Below are 23,262 nucleotides of genomic sequence, written 5' to 3'. Positions count from 1 at the left end.
CAAAATTTACACATTCAAAAGCATGATATCAGTTTTTTCTGAAAATAAGCTTGAAGAATCCACTAAGTATGAAAAAGGATAAATAAATTTCAGTATGATTTTTTTCTTTATAAAGTTTATATTTAAACATGTAAAGGTTTTTTATTCTGCCTGCATCTTAAACCAGAATAGATGTTTCTAGCACTATTTTACCCTATTTTACTCCACTTGGAGTTAACAGTTTCTTGTTGGCTAGGAATAGCCTTAATTATGGAGATTGAGAGGAACGAAAAAGAAATTCTGATGTGATTGAATTTGAAAAAAACTGGGGCCTAGGCAATAATTGTGCATGGAACAATAATGCCATGCATATTTCTGCTTGCAACTCCTCCATCTACCTACTTGTTGTGCCTTTACTGTGCCTGTTATAATAAAGACCTCGTGACTGGAGGTTTTGGAAAATGTGGTAGATCATGTGTCCATGACTGTTGTTAGCTTTGCCAGAGGAAGTCCATGTGTACGTCTCTCATACAGAATATAGTCTACACCTTTTTGTTGTGAGACCAGATCCATTCTGTGGTCTCTGTGGAAGGCATATGTTTGCTGATGGTCTCCTCTCTTTAATACACAGCATTATGAGAAGGCCTTAGGATCTTTCAGCTGGTCTATTCAGTCAGAATGCACCACTGCCTTGGTTGGTTGGTTTCTGCATGATGTCTGTCTTTGCTGTCAGTTTATCTTGGTATTGCATTTTGTGGAGTTCAAGGATGGTCCTTTCTGACATGCAGACAATCAAGCAGATGTATCAGATTAGCTACGTGGGGAAATAAGAAATTGCCTGAGCATGCAGAGACAGAATAGAAAAGCAAAAGCTCAGCTGGAGTTGAATGTGGAAAGGGAGAGAAAGATACAACACACACATGCAGGCATGGCTTCTGTAAGGTACATTGGCTGCAAATGGAGGGCAAAGAAAACTTGGCCCGAATGCTCAGCAGGGCAATATTTGATGTGGCATGAGGAAAAGTGGCTGTTTTAAGTGATGAATGTTTTCATCTTAACCAATGGTAGTAGTAGCAACAGGTGGCTGTACGTATTTTTCGATGTAAATTTACAGTGGAGATTGGCAACTAAGAACATTTACAATGACATGGTACTGAAACTCTTAAGAATTTCTGTCATTGATGTTGTTTTTTTGTAATATATGCAGAAAGAAACTCACTGAAAAGTACTTTCTTTTGTTTGCATTGTGCAGTCCTCAAAAGTTCAGTCACACCCAATTTGCTGCTCTTACACCATCTGTCTTCACTTGCAAGATCACATACTTTTCAGTGAGCACCACAGTGCACATTACATTTTCTCTCTCCTGCTTATATGATTTTTTTTTTTTTGGATCATAAACATTTATTATTCCATTCTGTCTAATTCAAAAATCTATGTAACTGTGTTTGCAATGTCATCGTGATACTATCTTTATTTTGGTTTTGGAAACAGGAACAAAGGAAATCGTTTCACAACTTTTCAGGATATTACATTCTTTTTCTTCAAGTGATGTATAGTAAGGCTACCAGAAGTGATCACATAGAACAAATTAAGTATATATGTATAGGTAGATGTTACTCAGTTTAAGAACAGCTTTCTCTTTTACTCTGTGCTATTGTAGTGTTTTCCTGTATGATGCTCCCAACACATCTTGTTAAGAGATTGATACAATTATATTCTGATAAATACTAAACATGCAGTGTATCTAAAAAGCTTATATTATAGACATGCAACCTAAAACTAGGAAAGTTTAAAGTTAATGAAAATATACTCTGGAGATGTTACTCCAGGAAACGTGAAGGATGAGAAGTACAGTAATACATTCTTCCCCTCATGATCTTGTAGTGTCCCAGGAAATGTGTGAGAAAGCTTACTTAAACTAAAAGTTAGCCAAAAAAAAGAAACAAAACCAAGATGCAATAGAAGACAAAATGTTACATTTTATTCTGTGATTTTGCCTTGGGGAAAAAAGCAGAGAAGAGGAAAGAAGTGGCAGCAGCTATCCTAACCAAAGGTATTTCTACCAGAAATGAAGATTCCAATTTTCCAGTTTACCCAAAGGAATATGGAAGCCAACTGAGATGCTAACAAAGTCATGGGGAATACTTAGTATCAACATCATGGTGCATTCTGTGGATCTGTGTTATTGTAACTTTTTCAGTACTGCAGAAGTTCTTAAGTAAGAATCTTATTTTGCCCATAAATTCTATCTAGGTAAAAATGATTGTTAGTGATCAGAATCCAAACTTGTCTCACCCAAAGGTGTGGCAGATATTTAAAATTTAGGAGTGCTATAGCATTTTTAGCAGCTCTCTGGTTCCTCAGCACTTTGTTGGTAGGATACGCAGGGCCAATAGGGCATACATCCAGAGGAGTTATGCTGACAGAGCCATGGGGAGGAAAAGAAATGTCTTCCACTGGTAGAGGCAAGTTTCACGGTATATGCGTTATGGTAGTGGTGAGTAAGTCTACACTCCAAAGGTCACTAAGTAATTTGCATTATATCCAGCTCCCTATTTTATCACATCAAAAGGTAAGTTTAGGTTTGTCCATTTTTCCTGCACATTTTTTTCCTGTTACAAATGCTTAGAATGCTCTGAATCCTGAGATAATAGTGGCTCTGAAGACTTCTTGATGATTGTTATCTGACTTCAATTCTTCTGAAGATTAAGGGTTTGGATTCGGTTGTCTGTGGCTGAACTGGAGGCCTATCTGTGTCACTCTCCAACAAAACTGAGTTTGTTCTAATAAGTGTGATACTCATTAAATAAGAAGGATCAAATCACATTGCAAAAGACATCAATTATCACGGATCCATTTAGATATTTTCTAGCTGCCAATTCTGCCTTGAGTTTTTTCAGTGCTATAGATAAGGCAAAACAAGACGGGTGTATGTTCTACTGCAATGCAATTGGAACAAGGCTTATTAAATATTTTTTTGTTTGGGTTTTATTTTAAGTCATGTAATCGGCCTATCTTATATGGGGCCTGTCCAAATAACAGAAAGATAAGAAAAAGGATGAAAGGATATAAAACTGGGAAAGAAAAATAGATGGTTGGTCAGTGTTCATAAGGACTACTGTCTGCTTCTCATGTGAGGGTACACATAAATGCGTTATGTAGATCTTGTGTTCCATGTGTTTCAGTACGATTTTGTTTGACAGTTTTTTATTGCTTCAAGAGAATTAATGATGCCAGTTAGAGGTGGGGGGTAGGAGTTAAGCAAAGAAATAAATGTGCCTACAAATGCAGAACCACATATTCCTTCTTAAGTACTTCCAACTGGACTTTTAAGACTCTTCAATGCATGGGAAATTTCTGGGGATCATAGCTGACAATCAGGTTTAAAGGGTGTATATAAATCTGTATACTGATAGCCCAGTTCTCATACAGTACAATGAAATGAGAGGAAAGATGCTGCATAGTTACTGACCTTGAAGGCTTGACTAGTTCTCATGTATGCAAATTCCCTTACTTTTTCTGGACCGGTCTCATTTCCGTAATGCATTTCTGAGTACGCTAGTACAGAGCACAACATTCTGCCCACAGAGTCTTTTCATATTGCCTTTTTAAAAATTCTGTTTCTCCAGGACTTAATCAAATAGTTATCTAAGCTTTTCACCTTTCAGCATTTTTTTTCTTGTCTCAACCTATTTCTTTCATTTCCTTTTGCAGGCATCCATCCTTCAATAATTTAGTGAAGTTAAATGTGTATTTTTTCTTCAGATCTTTATTTTTTCCCTTAGTTGTCAGTGTAAGAGAAATATTGAGGTGGAATTAGTAGAACTTCTTCCACTGATCATCATTTAAAATAATTTGGAAAATACTCATTTTTTAAGGGGACGAGAAAAAAAGAGTAATGGAGTTAAAATCATACATGAGAGCCAACTTGTGGGAGTGCGAAGCACTGCAATGAGAGAGGAATGTAGGAAAGGCACAGTAACAGTGTAGTAATAATTTGGGTGGTTATTAACTTGGATTGATTAGCATTTCACACCTTTGGGTTTTTTATTCTGTACTAATTTGTGCCTTCGGGCTTTATCTAAATGGTATTATGGTGCCTAACTGTAACGTTACACGATGGGCACATACCATGTTGTTACGATATTTTTTTTATTACTTAAGCAATAAATGTAGACGTGACTGGAAGTGCTGTACTCAGACTTTCAGATACGGGGGCAGGGTATGACTTGCTACCATAATACGTTTGCTGTAATGTAAGATGCCTGTCCAGAATTTTGTGTTGAAATATTGTGTACTGCCAGAGCATACTTCATTCTATTACATTGCAGGGTGATGTCCAAATACACATCATAAGCATAAATCGTTTGCACTCTAATGGAAGGAGAGAGACAGCAAATGCTCATACAAAAAGCAATCAGAATGGAATAAAAAATAGGAAAACAAAATATACATATTTTAGCTCACGAAGTGTGGACTGGGTGAGCGGCCAGTGCAGTGGGCTGAGAGCTGGCGGGTGGCAGAGCTCGGAGGGTTGTGATCAGCAGCACGGTCGAGCTGGAGGCCTGTAGCTCGTGGTGTTTCCAGGGGTCAGTGCTGGGTCTGCTTCTGTTCAACTCATCCATCAGTGACCTGGATGGAGGGACAGAGCACACCCTTGCAAGTTTGCGGGTGATACGGAACTGGAAGGAGTGGCTGATGAGCCAGAAGGCTGCACTGCCATTCAGCGAGACCTGGGCAGGCTGGAGAGCTGGGCAGAGAGGAGGCTAATGAAGCTCAGTAAGGGCAAGTGTGAGGTCCTGCACCTGGGAGGAACCAGCGCCCACACCAGTACAGGCTGGGCTTGACCTGCTGGAAGGCAGCTCTGCAGAGAAGGACCTGGGCGTTCTGGTGGGCAGCAAGTTGCCCGTGGGCCAGCAGCGTGTCCTGGGGGACAAGAAGGCCAGTGGGATCATCCTGGGGCGCATTAGGAGGAGCGTGGCCAGCAGGTCGAGGAAGGTGACCCTCCCCCTCTGCTCCGCCCTGGTGAGGCTGTGTTTGGAGTGCTGTGTCCAGTGCTGGGCTCCGGTTCAGGAGACAGGGAACTACTGGAGAGGGTCCAGCGGAGGCTACGAAGGTTGTGAGGGGACTGGAGCATCTTCCTTCTCAGGAAAGGCTGAGCGAGCTGGGCCTGTTCAGCCTGGAGAACACTGAGAGGGGAGCTTATCAATGCCTACAGGTATCTTAAGGGTGAGTGTCAACAGGACGGGGCCAGGCTCTTTTCAGTGGTGCCCAGCAGCAGGACAAGGGGCAGTGGGCACAAACGGCAACACAAGAAGTTCCTTCTGAATATGAGGAAGAGCTTTACCTTGAGGGTGACAGAGCACTGGAACATGTTGCTCAGAGAAGCTGTGGAGTCTCCTCTGGAGACATTCAAAACCCACCTGGACACGAGTGTTCAACCTGCCCTCAATGAAGCTGCTTTAGCAGGGGTTGGCCTGGATGATCTCCAGAGGTCCCTTCCGACCCTGACCAGTCTGTGATGCTGTGATAAGCCAGACATCTGCCTCTGCCTCGCCTGCCTTAAAACAAATAAACCCAAGGATATATCTTAACATAAATGGTGTGTGGTCTGTGTTATATAATAGACAAGATTGAATTATTGTAACAATCCTAGCTGCTTTTAAAATTAATCTGTTAGATGGAAGTCTTTTCTGTATATACTGTATTATATCAGCTAGTAGTTTCCTAGCAGCAACGTGACAGAAGCTGATCTTAACGAGAGGTTGCAATTCGGAAAAGATAGGCTGGCAGAGTATTTTCTCCACCAAAGATTCTACGTTAAAATTCCAAGTTTCACACTGTTGCTCTTTGCCTAGGACAATGAGAAACAGAGTAGAGAAGCCTGTTTCTTCTCTGAAGCAAGACTTTATCCTTCAGTTGTTAATTTATAACTGCTTGTAGCTTTTCTGATGCAAATCAACATTTATTGGTTAGGTGCCTTACAGAGAAAGTCCTTGTTCCTTCAAAAAACAAAAACAGAAATCTTCCAAAGTTCATGCAACAGCTTTGTTGCCTCCTTCTTTTCTCTTGCTTCTTTGGTTCTTACCTCAGATATGTGGAGGTATTGACCTTGTTATTAAACCAAGTCCTGTATAAAGCATCTCATTGTGTTTTGTTGAGATCCCTTTTCACATTCTTTTTCTTCTCACGGAAGATTAAAATTGTAATCCGTTCTTTCTCAGCAGATGACTAGGTAAAACACGTGCAGAAATGTGAGAAAATGGAGACACACAGTGATTTTAAAATACTAGAAAGGCAGAAGCATATCTTCTACCCAGCTGCCGGTTTTCAACATAGGAATTTGGTAATTTTGAAACATTTATTTCTGTTATAGAATTGTAAAGCAATAGGCAAAATAAGAGAAAACACAATCTTACTCTTTAATACTATTGCTAATAGGTGATATGGAAAAATGGCTTTTGTGGAAATGTTCTGAATTTGTGGGTGGACGTTAGGGAGCATGTGAGTAGTGCAGCCTGTCTCTCATCTTCTGTCTTAAGAATTTAGCGCCATTGACAAAACAGCTCCCGGGAAAGAAACGTGATTTGGAAACATAATTATGGACTAAGAAAATGCTGTTAAGCTATATCATGATAGTTGGATTTAGCTATTCTAAAGTTATTAACATAAAATCATCTGCCCCTTGTTTTTAAGGCTGAATCAAAAAAATTATAAGAGGCAATGTTCTGCTGTTAATACTGCTGTACAGTTGTGTATAGGTGGTAACTGCATAAGTAATGTACATAATGGTTTGCCATTTGTAACTCGTCTCATGGTCTTGAGATACTTCCAAACAAATTCTTTTACCTGATAAAAATCAGCAGACAAACATATAAAAATGTAGGATATTAAAGGTGTAAAAATATTAGAGAACAACATGATCATTATTTTAAATGTATTGTCCCCTTGGCCTCAAAAACTGGTTAACTTCCACTGCATGATCAAATTGGTTTTGGCTGGACCAGTTTAACTACTCACTTCTACAGTCTTGTCCTATTTTACTATCTCTAAATTTCCATTACTTCTCATAGGTGTTATTGAATTGATAGAGGTCACGATACTGGCTTTTCTGGGGAGGCTGTAATGCCAAAATGTCTGTGACAGTGTTTTGGTAGACTGGAATAAAATGCACCACTTTGGAACACTGGATTCAGCAATGATGAATTTGTACAGGAATTGATTTTCACTTTTTCTGTAGTAGGAATTTTCTCCGACACAGTATTCCTAATTCAGATGTCAGAATATAAATCTGTATACCAGGTTGCTGAATTCGATGAATTTGACAGGAATCCTCTATCTCTTTGTGTATTTATTGATGACAGTTAGCTCCATGGTTCTCGTCATCATCTAGTCATATTTTCTTGACTCTTAAACTGTCAATAGGAATGTGTATCAGCTGCTCAAAAATGTTAGCAAGAACAGTGTAGCTAAAATTACATCGCGTTTACATATATCTTCTTGAATAATTTTTTTGCAACACTTCCTAATGTAGACAATTGCTGTAGTCTGGAACTTTCATTTTAAACTCTGAGCAAACTTCTGAAAAAGCAATAGCAAATTTTCCAGAAGTTCTATCTGATTAGGGATTTGGGGCTCTCAAAGCTCTGATGTGCAGGATCAGCATGCTTAATGGGGGCAATTCTACATGCTGCACAGCAGAGCTGTAGACACTGTACATGTTTTAGAAATCAGATGCTGCTTGGGTAGAGGGAGGCTTAGTAGTTCAGACTGGCAAAGGGGTTGGAGAGATACAGACAGATGAAGAATAAACAGGAAGATAGGCATTAATAAGGTCAGAAGAAGGGAAGACAGGATCACTGGGTAGATTAGTATGGTAGAAATTGAATAGCTGAGAAAGAAATGTAGTTAATGTGGAAAGAATCACATTAAAAGCTGTGGCAAAAAAGTCTGCCTGCATTCTTTTCCAGAGTGCAGAACTGACTTTATATTCCCTTGTTCTACATTGCTTCTCTCTTTTGGTAATAGCTCTGGGAGTGCTGTGGCAATGTGTGTGTGTTTATCCCCTGTTAAATGCTTTAAAATATTATCATGTTCTACTATTGCTAGTTGCTATGTTAGGAAGCAGAAAATTATATTTTACTTTTATTGTGCAATTACATGCTAAGCTTTCCATTCGTTAGTTTTTAATAGCAGCCTTCTTGTAGTTATTTTAAAATAGAAAAGTTATCTCGTTCACTGTCAGTATAATGATTTGTCTACTGGGAAAAAATAACTTTATATCATTCAGAATTATTTCTTTAATATTCAGAGAATTTTCCTAGGGATTAGGTTTACCAACTAATAAGGTTTTTCTTCTGCTTAGTCACGAAAAAATCCATCTTTCTAATTTTTACCTCTTTTCTAGCAATCTGATCTGTTGGGTTAGCTAATCCTCATCAGTTCCTCCTGTAGTTCAGTTTATTGTATTTTTTGTATTTCAAGGAAAGTATTTTTCTGATTTTTGTGTAATAGATAATCCATAGCATTAGTAACAAGGAGGATGTCTGTTCTTCATGCTGCTCAGGGTGAACTTCCTTAAAAAACATCATCCAGAAAGCAAACATTAAGGAATATTGCTATCCACAGCCATGGCCCTTGTTCTGGTCACTCTAGTTAACATGGAAAATACGTGGGTCTCTAAAGTCTGCTGCCACATAGGGCAGGGGTCAAAGAGCCTTCCCTGATCTCATACATAACTGTGTGTATATATATATATATATATAACATAATTATAATGCGTAACTGATATAATACATAATATAAAACATAAGAAAATACAAGTTTGATCATCACTGGAGACAGATAAAACATACGGAATATTTTATAAGGGATTTTTTTGATTGTGTAGATTTTTTTAAAAAGGGTGAAACAGTGAAGGAGGAGTAACGCCTTTTGGTTTTCTCTGCCAGTTGCTTCAGCTAACTTTCATTCCCTAGCTATCTCTCCCAAATCTGCATTTGCTTGGTTTTCCTATTTATCCCCTTTCCTGTTAATATTACATTTTTTAAAGAAATTATTAATCTCTGGGTTTTTATATGAAAGTTGCTGTAGAGAGGTAGGTGGTGTTACTAGAGATATTAATTCTTTCCTATAAAATTCCTAATATTGAAGCTATTATAAAACAGGAGCTTTTACAAAAATCCATCTTACCTTTCCTACCACAACCCCCCTCTTTCCCAAAACATTTTTTTTTCAGATTGGAGATCACATATCAAAAGGCAGGGATACAGGTTTTTCTACAGGGGCATTTAAATTATTTTAGTTGTTAACAGGAAGAAATCAATGAGTTGCAGGTATTTGAAATTCTTCCTTTTTCTTGCTCAGAAAGAACAAAAATGTGTCATGCGCACATGCAACTAGAAGCAATTTTGCTGTCTCGACTGGCTGGGTGCAAATACAGTTACTCAAATGTTTAGGTTAACTACATAGCTCAGAGAAAGCAATTACAATTAATTTTCTGTCTGTAGGAAGGCCCAGTGTAATGAATACTACTTTTCATACTTGAGCTCTTTCTGCTGCAAAATTCACTGTCAAAACGTAATTTTGTGTCTCTGGCTGACATGACTCTGTCATGTGCAAAGCCAGTAACAGGGATATCTGGTTTGTAGAGCAAGAATTAAAAGAGGCTATTGCTGTCTTAGATCTCAGAGCCATTAGCTTCTCCCACGTTAGAGATGGTGATAAAATGCGCATTCTATAAAATAGGTGTAATCCAAAATTTGAAGTCTTCCCTACAGTTACGGTGAAAGCATTTCACACCTACCACCTGGCAGGGCGGTGCTGGCTTTCTTTTCGTTAGTTAAAAACATGATCACTGGCAGGGACTGAGGAATCATACTACATAACCAAAGTCTCTTTTTTTGGAAATAGAAACTTTTTCTAGCTAATGGAGAGGATTCCTTTCAGGAACACAAGTATGTACCCTTCATGATGTAAATAATAAAAAAAATACTAATGAGGGCGTTGAATGTTGAAGTGTGGCAGACTCATGAGAACCCAAGGAGAGTGTGATCGGTGCTTAGCTGCATTTCTGCTGCAAGCTTTAATAACATTTTTAACATTGTGGTTGGTTTTGCTTGAATGTGGTAGTGAAAAATGACAGGTAGTTATTTTCACTATTTTCTGTTTCTATGGAAACCCAGTGTTTGCAGTAACAGGCCTACTGTAAGCTCTGTAATCCTCCCCCAGGGCTTCTAGCCAATGTGGTAATTTAATAATTCATGAGCATTAAGCCTGAATTTGCTGGGAAGCAAACTGCGTTGCTTGGAGGCATTTTCTCAGAGCCAGATTCATTTCACTCACAGATTTGTTGTTCTTTTCTCTAAGATGCCTTTATAAAATACACTCTATAAGCCAAAGTGGTGATCTTTTCTTCACTTGTTTTTGAAGCTGGGGTTATTGCAGACCTGCTGCATGAGGCAGCTCATGAAAGAACTCCCCTCTCCTCCCCCCCCCCCCCCCCAAAAAAAAAAAAAAAAAGGGGAAAACCCAAACATACAGCATGAGCACTTGTCTGAGAAGGAAGATTTTAAATAGTCCATGAATCATTTGTTCAGACAGTATGCAAACTGAAAGTTCAGTGGAGGTGATCTTTCTGTCTCAGGGGCTCGGGAGTGACTGCTATTGATGATGGATTGCTCAAATATGGCTGGGCCATGGGCTCTAGTATGTGCTGTTGGTTTACATTATAAATGGGAATTGAGTTCTTCACACACATTGTATCATTCTGTAGATATACCTTGACTTACTCTCACACGTAGACTGAGAACTGAAGACTCATTCTGTGGAGCACTAGGAGATTTTGTTATTAGGTCAGTCTTACAGTAGCTGTAAGGACTTTAGATTTTTTTTTCCAATAGGATAAGCCAAAATTAGCAACTCTAAAAGATAAACATGAGTAACAGAAAATAAATTTGAAAAGCTTTTTACAGAGGATACTCCTAAATGGACTGCAAAACAAATGGCTTAATCATCCCAAGAGTTCTCCCTTTTTAAGTACAATGGCAACATGTAGATGCATTCTGAGGTACTTTTGCAAAAATGGAACTATGTTAAGTTTTTGTGATCTTTCCACAAATTAGTATTTATAAGGGACTTAGCTCTTGGGAAGAGCAAAAATAATTTACCGTTTGGTCATAACTTCACTTTCCATTTCTTCACATACTTACGTAGGGGTCATGAATAGTTGTACTTCATTGGAAATCCTTTCTCTTACTGCTTACATCATCTTTCAAGAGAAAAATCAATCCACTATTTATGACAATGGGAAGTGACTGATATGTTGGTCTAATGCATGCTTTCTTCATGAATATGAGACCATCTGGTTGAAATAAAAGTTCAGAAGTCCTGATGTGAAACTTGTTTCCTTTTTGGAAAGTTTCTACAGGGTGTTCTCAAAAGCATCGAAATGCGATGCTGTCCTGTAGGGACCGTTTTGATCACTGAGCATAGTAACGTTTTTGCCCAAACGTGAGAAACGTTTTGATGAATTTGGCAAATGAGAAGGAAATTCTGGTCTTTTCTTTAATCTTAAGTAAAGTTGTACAAGCAAATATGAGAAGTCTGGTGGTGTTATCATTGCAGGATACAGCACAAGTGGAAAGCCAGGGCAATACAGCTGGGGTTGTCTCTGCCACCACATAGGCAATGGAGAGCAGTAACAGCTTTCCTTAAAAACTAGCTAATGCTGCTGCATTGGTCTCTAAAACTTCTGTTGGGCTGATTCAGTGTAATTCCTCTCTGGTACAGAGAAGAGTTTCACAGGTTACTTCATGTAAATATTGGCATGTCCAAACTGTAAGGTTTAGAGACTGTCGTTCAGTTCTCGCTCCCTCTCCCACCCCCACCAAACCCCAGGAATCTCTTTCATGGTGTTTCTCTGCTAATTCATGAATGTTTTGAAACAAGCATCTTTTTTTGCAGCTTTAAGAAAATATTTTGGTCGTATACCAGTTAATTCCTAATGTAATTCCATTCACCTGGTCAACATATTGTCCTTGTAGAGCTTGTGCACACAGTGGTAGAAAGAATGCAGTATTTCATAGCACTGATGAAGCAAACTGTCCAAAATGTGATGTGCACAGCAAGAATGCTGTATTTTGAAGGCAAATGTTGGCAAGGTTTCTGTTGTCACCAAGAATGGCTAGATCATCCTGAGGTCTATCCTGGATGACCAGGGCTTGCAGTGCATAGAATTTATTCTCAGGATTTATCTGGGACAAGAAATGGTGCTTTTACCTTAACATTTAAAATACTTACAATACTCATATGCCAACTCAAATTTTATTCTAGAATGATTGTCAGAATTATTGTCATATTAGAATTCATTAAAAAAGAGAATAGAAGGGACTTTATTTTGTGTGTGTGAGACATTAAATAATAGCATGCTTATCACCATTTCTTAAATGGTAGCGCTGAGTACAATGGAAGGAGGTGAACTGTGCTGGTTAGGCAGGTCTTTGTATGTAGCTTATTCCTGCTGGCGTCTGTGACGGCACCTTCAGATTTTTGTTCCTATTTCGTATGCAGGTAGGTATTTACATGATACTAGAAAGTAAGAAAGAAACCTAGGGAGACACTGAGAGAAGGTCAAGGACTAAAATACAAGTTATATGACCTTCTCCACGACTGTATGACCCTTTTCCCTATGCACAGGTACAGATGTCATGGGACCATTATATATTTTAAAGCTAACAATTATTCTTAGAAGGGATCATTCAAATGCTAGTTTCAGAAAACCCAGTTAGATACAGCTTTTGAGAAAGGACTGAGCTGTTTGTAAAAATCTTGAGGTTTTTCAGTGTTGCCCTAGTTGTTCTCTGGAAGGAAGGAAGAAGGACTGAGGAAAATAAGAAAAATGAGGGAACAGATTTGCACCTTTTCCCTTTTAGTGGCATATTGAAATGGAAGGGGTGAAGAGACATTTGTTTCTGGGAGAAATGGCTACCAAAGTGTTATTTGAGGCAAGGGAAAGGTACAAGATGTGAGGTTTATGCTTAAGTGGATTGATGCCCTAATGTGTTGCCATTTCTGCTTCAGAAAACTAATCTCCTATACATTGCTAAAGATTTTTATATCTTTTTAAAATCCATGTTCTTTTATCATCAGTTTTTAATTAAATCCAAAAATGGATCTGCAGACTCTCTACAGACTACCATTGCTCTGGCACTGTGCATCTATTAATGTTGTACCTACATTCATAAACTGATAGGCAGTCAGAATTTTTGCCTCGCAACCCCACACTAAACCCACCAATGGGTTAGTACAAGGGAGCTTACTAATTAATTCCAAGCGCTTTGCCAGGGCTTTTGTTGTCATCTTCACGTTATGCAAAAAGCCCCACAAACAAATAACCTCAACAACAAAACCTCCCCGCAGGCATAATGCCACTCCTGCTCACCCAACAGTAAATTTTGTCCCTGTTTGCCCCTTCCTTCATGCTGAAAATGTAATGTCCCAAACCATTGATTGATTGCTTCCTTTTTGCAGAAACAGATGCCAGTTCAGTATGGTCCTGCTTTTCAGACAGTTAAAGGAAGCCAAGAAGTGAGACACTATGCTCCTTTCATTTTTCTTCTTTTCAAGTAAAAGAACAAGAACCTATTTGATTTTGCTTATCAGAGCAATGTTTCTTATATTTGAGTAGCTTTAGCAATTAATAATGATGCAAGTGATTGTAAAACCTAACTTATTGCTGCACAAGAGGTGGTTTCACTATGATGTGAGTTAGCACAGGAGGAGATCTTGCAGTTAGAGTAATTGAAGACTGCTTATAGCATGTAGGAGCAAGAGGAATAAGTAAAGTTTTGTTTAAAGTACTGCTACTGGTGTGGCACATCTTAGGACTGAACTCAACAAGGTAAAATGTTAATTCTTTTCTCTGTTTTGGTGCATTTCTTATCTCTGGTTTTATGCAAGAAAGAACTGGTTTTGGTGTATTTTCAGAATAGCTGAAAATGAATTGATTTATTTTTTTGATAGTAGTTTGATCAAACAGACGGATTGTATCAAATGCTCAGTACCTCCCCATACTTCATTTCCACCGCTCATTTGGCAGTTGTAACTGCTGTGTTTTTAAGTTTTCCTTATGATGTATTTGAAGGGTTTTTTTAACAGAGTATTGTCTATCTGTTTTCTTCAAGAAAACAGAGCATATTCAATTGTAATAAGAATAATGCTTAAAGCATACAAACACAGGCAATTAATTCCATATGGAGTTTATTCAGATTTGGTGTTTTGGTCTTACTAAACTGTGCCTTACTGTTGTCTAGGTGCTGTGCATGTTCTTGTCTTTGTGCAGAAGATAAGCTTGAGGAATAGACATAGAGAAGACTGAACTCCTTCAAAGGAAGCAGCTCCCAAAATAAGAAATTAAGTGACTGAATTCCCATTATATTTGACTGTAAATGTGTGTATCTGTCTAAAAAAAGATCTGTAATAATAGCTGAAGGCAGTGGGTCTTCAGATCACTGAAAACAAGGTTATTCTTCCTGGTTTGTTTTGACATAGGAATAAATCTGCAGTTGTAAAATGGGGAGCATAGTTCATCATATGGGTCAACGGTGTAAAAAAGTTCAAGTCCCATTCCAGGACATACTAAAATTATCAGCACTAGTGAGACCTCAGGGGAGTATTTAGGCTAGTTTCTGTAAACTGTTCTTGAAAAGTAATACCAAAGATTAGAGACATTTTGGAGGTGAGAAATGACCTGCAAGGAAAGGTGGGAGAACCTGAGGTGGCTTAGTCTTTTAAGACTGCCTGTTAGCACTGCCGTCTTTTCATCCTCGTTGTCGTGTTGGTCTGTCCTTTGACAGAATGCCTCTTCGTGTTCCACAGTTCTCACATGCTGCGGTTGCCTCAAAGTCTCCTTAATTATTTAGTGACACAAATTCAAGAGGACTCAAGGGAGGATAAGAAATTAAAGGTATTAATTTAAAGGTGGTTATTGAGGTGGTGCTGGAATAAGGGGACAACTGATGAATAGCCAGGTGAAAAAGATGCTGGTCTGGATCATTTTTTGCAGAGCATTGGAGTATGGGGACAAGAACCAGGTTTTCTCAGTGGCTGTAACAAAAAAAAAAAAAAAAAAAAAAGGTGAATTGCAAATTTTAAACGATTTCCCATTGTTAATGGAGCAAAACCTTGCAAGAGGCAATCAAATGAGACTGCAGAATATCTCTCTTTGGATGTTTTGAAAGCAGACTAAGCAATGCAACTTCTGGTAATGAATCAAGTATAAATAGACACCTCAGCTGAAAGACTTGACAGTCCCTTCTCTGCCATTGTCGGAGGGGCAGCCTGCGCAGGATCCTATGGCAGACAGTATTGTATTCAACTTCAGCTGTGAAAATGAAGTGCTCATTAGTGCTGAAATAACTTCTCAAAGAAAACCTATGTTGGAAGTTCAAAAATTAACACTTAGGGGAGGTTTAAAATACAGTATGTAACATTATTACTGAGATCAGTGGAGGTAAAAGAGCAATTAAAATTATTTCTTGAAGAACGTCTATTTAATGAGTTTTAATTCTTAGATTCTTATGTTATATAATGCATATATATGTGCATTTGTGTAGCACATATGTATATCGTATATTACTGTAGAGTTCATTCTCTAATAGTAAGTCTGTAAATGGCTGGTCAGAATCTTTTAAGCGTAGCAGCCTGAATATTTTCCTGGGTTCAGTATATCCAGGACTATTAAACTCAAAGATATCACTGCTCTTCTTGAGCTTCACTTTGGTGTAAGCTGATAGTACACAACAGCAGAGCATTACCACATGCTTTCTTCAATCTTCTATTTTTTCCCCTAATTATCCATTGCTGGACGTTGCTGGAGACGGGACTGTAGGGTAGGGCAGACCTTTCATATGGAGGGCCGTGGTTATGACTTGTCTATTTTGACCATCAACTCCATTTATCTTTAGCTGTGGACCAGCATCTTCTGGTTCTATAATATTGGATGGTAGTATACAGTTCCTGTATTTTTATCCCAGAATTTGAAAATACTCTTAGTCAGCAGTACACTTCCAAATTTATCTTCTCCTTTTCTGTAAATAATTCTTCATCTCACAAAAGGGCTTGGTGTGGTGCTCTGCTACTGGTTTGTTTTCCCTTCAAAACATCAGTCATCCTCCGAATTAAGAGAATCAGCCTTGTCTGACCACTGCAATGAAAGTGAAGATACTCCAGGTGTTTATTGTATAGGGTATAGCAACTTCCAGGGATTTGCAATCAAATATGAGTGAGCCAGCTTTGGTTTACACTGTGGTTTTGGATGGACATCTTCACCAGTGACTACATTTTTCCCTGCAGGCATGATTTATGTTGCTCATAATCTTCAACTGGCAGGCTGATTGCTGTCTTGTTTCCTCCTTGTCTTAGGCTGCATGTGTTAGCTTTGTGTTCAGCTGTTGCACCCCTGTTTGGTGGCCAGATTATAGTCCCAGCAGCAGAAGCGAAAGAACACTTTGCCAGAGATTTTGTTGGTGTAGTACTGATCCATTTTATGCTCTTAGCCTTAAAAATAGGGCATGGTTAATATGCATAAGGCACAGTAATTATTTTTCAGTGTACTAGTAGCGAGTGTTGGCAAAGTTACATTTAACAAATAAACTATAATCATTTAATTACCATTGTTTCAAGTTCAGTTTTAAATTCTGTAGCTCTGTAGGTCATGACAATTTTTTATTTTCTTTAAGAAAATTTACTTTTCTTTATGGAAGGAGACATGTTTTACAAATTATACTTGTACCAGAAACAAAGTGTATGTTATGACCTAATCTTTCTAAATGAAAGGTTTTACAATTAAACTGGTTCAAGGATTAAAATTAAATGGATTTGTTAAAATTAGATTCTCCCTGAGCAGTGTTTTTGAAGGTATTGGAAATATTGATGTTTATTGCTGCAGCATGGAAAGAACATGGCCATGAGTTAATATCTCTTTGAATTACTACATAGTTTTAGTGATATAAAGCATGTTAGTGATATAAAGTTCCTGTTTGGAACTTGATAGTATAAAAGTTACCTTCCGGTTTATTCCCTGTTTTAACCAGAGCTTACCTGTGGGCATCACTGTAACTGTCCTGCCTGCTCCTCTTCTGAAGTTCATTGAGTAGGGAGAGCTGAATGCCAGCAACTGCAACTGCCACTAAACTTAACACCTGTTTCAGTTTATCTTAATATTTAGAGTTCTAAAATGTAATCGCTCAGGTAGTGCTGGAGGGCCTCTTTGTGTGACCTGTTTGCAGGAGCAACAAATAACTCAGGCAAACAGCTGGGAGAAGCAACCACTTTGGCCATCCTGCTTGGGTTTCTTGCTGCTTATGTGTTTGCACAACCTTTAGCTAGTTACCAACAAAATAATGGGCACAGGACTGAGTTAATGGTAAAGGTTAAGAATGTAATTAATGTGGTTTTATTGAATATAGGTCTTATTTTGAAAATTCTGACTTCATTTTTTGTGATTTATGTATTAGGTAGAAGTAACTATGAAGACGTAGTATTGTTGTAACTTCCTGTAATGTACTGTAGTTGTAGTATTGTACTGCACTCCACTTACTGCGTCATAAAATTCTTACTAAAAGATTAGATTATACCATGTCATTAAAGCATTTGCTAAGACATTAATTTATTCATTGACATCTTGGAAAGTAGTTGTAGGTGAAGAATCATCAAATACCAGTGTCTTGTGGGTTTCTTTGGGGTGTGTTAGCAATCTCCAAGGTTATAAGCATCTGCTACAAATGAATTAAAAATTATTGCTGAATGAGGTTGTGGGATACATGGAGATTGGAGTAATAGTGAGTAACAGGAAGAGTAAAACAGCCAGAAAGCATCTAGATGGCTTAGCAAGAAAAACTTAAACAAATAAATGTGCAAAGGTGTATAACAAGATGTATGAGTCATGCTTACAGAATTAGGGACGATTCCCGCAAAAGTGGCAATTCTGAAAATCTATCAGTATTTGTAATGGACAGGTCGATTCAAATGAACTCACAAACATAATGCTGTAGTAAAAAGGCTAATATGCGATGTTTGATAAATTAGGATTAGGAGGGACTTGATTTCATATATGTGTGTATTTGTATTCATGGCATAGGTGGTACCAGTAGTGGACTGTTACAAACCTAGACTTTTAGATCTGTTCATGAAATTGTGTTGAAAAATTGCACTATGGGTAAGTTCTATAAAATGCTTCCAACACTTTTTCTTGAATTTCTTAACAGTGTTAAATTCCTTACTTGTTTGGAGAGGTGCTTGATTACATAATGTAATTAATGACTGATATCGCTAGCTGTAAGAAACTAACTTTTCTAAAGGGCTCTTTAACATACAGAAGAGAGTGTAACAAAAAGCAGTGGCTAAGCACCAAACCCAAACATCTCCAAGCTGATGTTAACCCGTGGGGTTTAACAGGAGGGGTGAATAGCCTTTTGAAGCAAGCTACCAACGGGAGTAGTGTGTACTCTACATATTTATATTTTTCATACCAGCAGTGAATAATATGCTGGAAGATGTTTTTTAGTCAAAGGTTACTGGAGTTGATACAGTCATACTGGATAAAATTGAAAGGATCTGTGATATAATGGAAATGTAAATAGAAGATTTAATGATGTGTTCTTGCTTTATTTCTATGAATCTGTAGGAAGAAAATACTGGTCAATACTTAGTGTGTTGTCGCACATCTAGTGAATAAATTATTCATCTGATTTATTTGTAGACATAAATTCTCTGTCTGTCTTAAGAAATAGTATCAATGTGCATGGCTTACCATCCATAGTAAGGATTATTTATTTTCAGTCTGGCTATACATGCTGGGTTTGCTGATGAAAGGACTGTTTAATTTGATTGATAAGCAGTTCTACCAATTGAATCTTAATGTGTTTGAATTGGTGTACTACTTCTATGGATAGTATATGTTGAAGGAGATTGCTTAATTGGTATTCTTGTTACTTTTAGTTTTGAGTGGATTTTAATGAACTCAGTTTTACCAAAGGCACTGTACACATCAGCAACTGCGCGTGAGCTTTGCCTGAAGTGGTTAGTTGTAATGTGTTCAAATCCTGTGCTTCATATAGTCACATTATTTTGAATGCTGTTACATCATGAATATGCATCAACACATGTTCTCACATGTAGGCTACTTGCTATTAAAAGTCTTCTATGCGATTTCATGTAACTGTATGTAGATCAGTGTATATTGTTTCATATGCTTCCAGAATTAAAAAAAAATTATAATACCTAGCACATCTTTTAAAACCCCAAACATATCTACCTGTATTTTCATTTTGAAGTGTGTACCTGAAACTCGTATTTATTGTTTTTAACGTTGTTTGCTTTTCAGTGAGAGGTTTATGGTGAGGTTAAACAAGAACGGAGGCCCCAGGAATCCGGAGAAGATAGACCGAATGTGTGCGCTTTTCACGGTACGTGTCCATTCCCTTTCTCCTTCCGTTACAGCAGTATGATTTTAGATGTGATCACTCTGAGGGGAAAAACCCTCATTCTTCCTTTCCAATGTGTTGAGTAGAAAGAAAGCTGTTTCTAAGTTTTATGTTTATAACTAAATGTTAACATAAGCAAATGGACATACTTCTAAGTAATTTTTATGGTTAAGTAAATATTCTGAAGTACTTCCTTTTAAATGCATTTTTTCCTGCTTATAGTTTGAAATTTTGAATATTTTTATTGCATGTACTATGCCCTTAGATAAACAGGGCACAGGAAAAAGCTGTGTTGGCCTGAACATAAAGCAAGGCACTTTTTCAGAATCAAAGTTAGACAAACAACTACAACAACACACAGAGAGCAGAACAGAAAATTCTCCAAATGGATTTTTGCCATGGCCCATTCTAGAGTCTGTGTTGCCTCTCCAGGCATATGGTGCAGCCTCCCAGGCCAGCAACACAGGGGGTGTGACGGAGCAGAAAGACCGGGATGTGCTGCAGAAGCAGCAGGCAAGCTAAGCTGCAGAGTTGGTTGTAGTAAAGGAAACACTGTGACTTCCTAAGTTTCTATGGCAGGTCTGTGCAAATAGCTACCCCATCCTGATGCAGAGCAGATATGACCAACTGTACCAGCTATTTTTAACCATCTGTGCCAGAAAGGCAGGATAAGTAGTACCCATCTGGCTCCTACCAGATGATACCTCAGTTGGGTGTGAAATAGCCAACTAAGATTTACTTCCTTTTAGTTCTTCATACTCACCTCTCACCTAGGTACCATCTTGTTTCATAGTTTAGGTTATGCCAAAATAGGAGTTTCAAAACACTTGGGCTTTAATATCCATTCTGCACTGGTCTTAAGTTCTGTAAAAAATTGCCTCAGAATCATGTGTCAGACCATAATTTTATCTGCCACTTCTCTCAGAAAGAATATGGAAATCTAGAGGCACTGAAACTTAACAGCTCATCACAGAATAACTATAAGGAATTTCAGATCCCAAGTGTGATAAACACCTTCCATCGTGACTCACCTTTAGCTATTGCACATGCTGGAAGCTCTTTGACAGAAGTATTTTTACCTCCAGTGAATAAAAAAGATGGCAGACAGCTTTGGTACAAGCTTCAGTTCTGGCAAAGAAACCCTTGAAGGCCAAGCAGGGCTGGACACTGAAATAGGCATGGTGCCCACCACCATTCCCTTTTCTCCTGTAAGAAGAGAGATGAATTTCTCCTCTTAAGGAACAGAGCATATATATCCAGATTTAAGGATGCTCAGTTCTGCCTCTATCTGGATATAAAAGATACAGTTCAATCCAAAAATAGCATAGACATTGATGCTGACATCAGTAGCAGTTTTGGGTTTGGTACTGTCAGTGAAGTGCTACCAGCTGATAAAACATCAGTAGAGGTAACGGTGTCTTAGTATTGCTGTTGGCACTGATGACTCCACTGTTGATAACTCAAGAGCAAGTGTATTTCTCTTTTAAGAGAAAGGTGTCTGGGGGCACTTGTCAGCGCTGGTGTCTGGATCACGCAAAAAGGTTGAGTGTAGAATTAATAATTGCTCTATGGATTATTCCCAAAAGGCAGCACAGACTGGTTTGTATCAAGTTTGGCACCTTCTGGCCTCTGAGGTTCATAATTCTTAAAAAGATTTTCACCAGCAAACTTCCCCGCCCCCACCAATGCCACACTACTTAGGGTCCTGTAACAACTGTCCTGTTTTACACCCTGTTGTGCAGCATGAAACAATTTAGCTCCAGTGACCTGCAAAACACTTTCAAAAAACCAAAAAGAGTAGTGATATGCTATGGCCAGGGGCATAACATAGTTCCAGAAGAGACTTGCTGCATATTATGAACGAGGCCAGCCTAGTCTAGAAGAGGCCAGCCCCAAGTGCTGCAGACGTGTGCTGCTCTGTCGCACCTATCCTGACCAGAGATCACTCCCAAGCCCCCTTTCCATTTAACTATACAAAAATACCAAAGCTGCTGCACTATCGGCTCTCTGAGGTGCTTAGACTTACTGTCTCTCCCTCTTTCTGGCAGAATGTATGCTCTACATAACAGGAATTATGGTAACAGGAAAATAATCTGTGCAAAAAATTGTACACTTCTGATAGAATATTTTTCACCAATGAATTCAAAGAACTTTCCAAAGTATGTAGCAAAGGAGCAACAAATAATAGGGTTTTGAATAACCATTTTATCTGCAATGGTTCTATCATCATAATTTCTTGATTATGAAATGCTTCAAAAATAAAATAGTTCTCTGATTTTCAGGTTTCTTCCCAAGTTTGTATTAGTCTTGACTTTAAATCTATTTATTTGTGTCCTTGCCCTCCCCCACCACCCTGCAGTATCTTTCTAAAACTCTAATCTTTCCCAGAGGCAAGAAGCCCTGTATCTTAATTCAAAGTATCCCTGTCTTTTCACTCTGTAGCTTTTAGGGGTTTAGCTGTCTCCATGTGTTAGATATCAAAATTACCTAGGTTTTCATTTTAGATCCACTGTCATATCACGCCAAAGGTAGGAACCTGCATCCTCTGAAGATCAGAGCTCACTCAAGCAAACCTCAGTCTATGCACACTTCAGAAACATTCCTGTGTCTAAATTAAAATGTAATTACACAGTATAAGCTTGCTGGTTTTTGCTTAATACCTTACTCTCTGTGGCCTATGAGGTCAGCAACTGAATTCAGTAAAGCTGTTTAAACAGCTAATTACTGGCAGTCAGGTATCCTTGATTCCATTGTTCTGGGGGTGTTGGTATTTAGTTTCTGTAACATACAGTTAGACCTTTATAGAAACCAGCATTGTAAAGAAAAACAATTATTATGGAGTAAGTCTTTTCCATGCTCAGTATGGGGGAAAAAAATTAAGGGTGATTTTCTAAAAAGCCATGCAATTAGAATTATTATGAAATTATTTTGTTTATCAACCAGTATCATTTAAGAAGCTCGGAAGGATGTGGGAAATAAACCCCCTGAGGACGCAGCCCCAAGAACACCTTTCTGGAAATTGATTTCCTTACATTGCATGCAAGCAAATAATAAATAAGAGTTTGTCCTCTTCTGGGTCCCGAGTCATGTGCATGGATTCTTTGCAAAGAAGCTATCTGAAAACTTCCTTACAGAGGCTGGGGGTTTGGTTGTTTAGTCCATGTCGTAGTAAGAATTTCTTGTCTTGTAAAAAGCCTCTGCTGTACAAAATGAAATATGAGGCCATCTGGGCCCACATTTTTTGTCTTTTGACTGTGACACAGTATAGTTTTTGTGAAATTGAAAAGCAACTAAAGTGTGAACCCATCAATATGTTCATGCCCTACCATTTTCTGATATTCTGACAGCTGCCCTTTGAAAAAGTCATTCTCTAAATTGCTGTTAATTAGAACCAGTAATCCGGTAGTATAATAAAATTTCCCCTGTGAAATCATAGAAATTTTCAAAATTTTATTACTTTCTGGAGTATTAAGCACTACCTCCAAGTTTTTTTGCTTTTTGAACTTTTTGTCAGGCACTACTGAGATTAAAACTATGTCAAATCCCTTCTTATCATGGAACTTCGATTCCTCCAAGACATGCAAGATAAAGCCTACCATATGCCACACTGGTATGTTAGGTGATGAAGAAAGCCTAGAAATTATGTTCCCTTATTCATGCAGCAGCAAAATAAGACTTGAAGAGAAAATGCTAAGGAAGATTTATATAGCTTAATTCTTTGGCTTCAGAGAGACATGATCTGCTTGCTGGTAAGCATACCAAACAGCATATTTGCAACTTTCTGCATATGCTGCCCAGG

General features: G+C 38.2%; 1 protein-coding gene across 13 annotated transcripts in view; it reads left to right on the top strand.

Annotated features, from left to right (window-relative positions):
• Positions 1-23,262, top strand: part of DOCK3 (dedicator of cytokinesis 3) — a 225,428-nt gene that overhangs the window by 97,626 nt on the left and 104,540 nt on the right. For all 13 annotated transcript variants that reach the window (XM_055806350.1, XM_055806345.1, XM_055806352.1 and 10 more), the window contains exon 10: positions 19,364-19,445. In XM_055806350.1, the coding sequence (XP_055662325.1) occupies positions 19,364-19,445 (82 nt within the window). The remainder of the gene's footprint in view (positions 1-19,363; positions 19,446-23,262) is intronic.

The sequence above is a fragment of the Falco peregrinus genome, chromosome 5 (genome assembly GCF_023634155.1).
Source record: "Falco peregrinus isolate bFalPer1 chromosome 5, bFalPer1.pri, whole genome shotgun sequence".
NCBI classification, from domain to species: domain Eukaryota; kingdom Metazoa; phylum Chordata; class Aves; order Falconiformes; family Falconidae; genus Falco; species Falco peregrinus.
The sequence above is the reverse complement of the archived record's forward strand: the minus strand, read 5'-3'. Positions and strand labels throughout refer to the sequence as shown.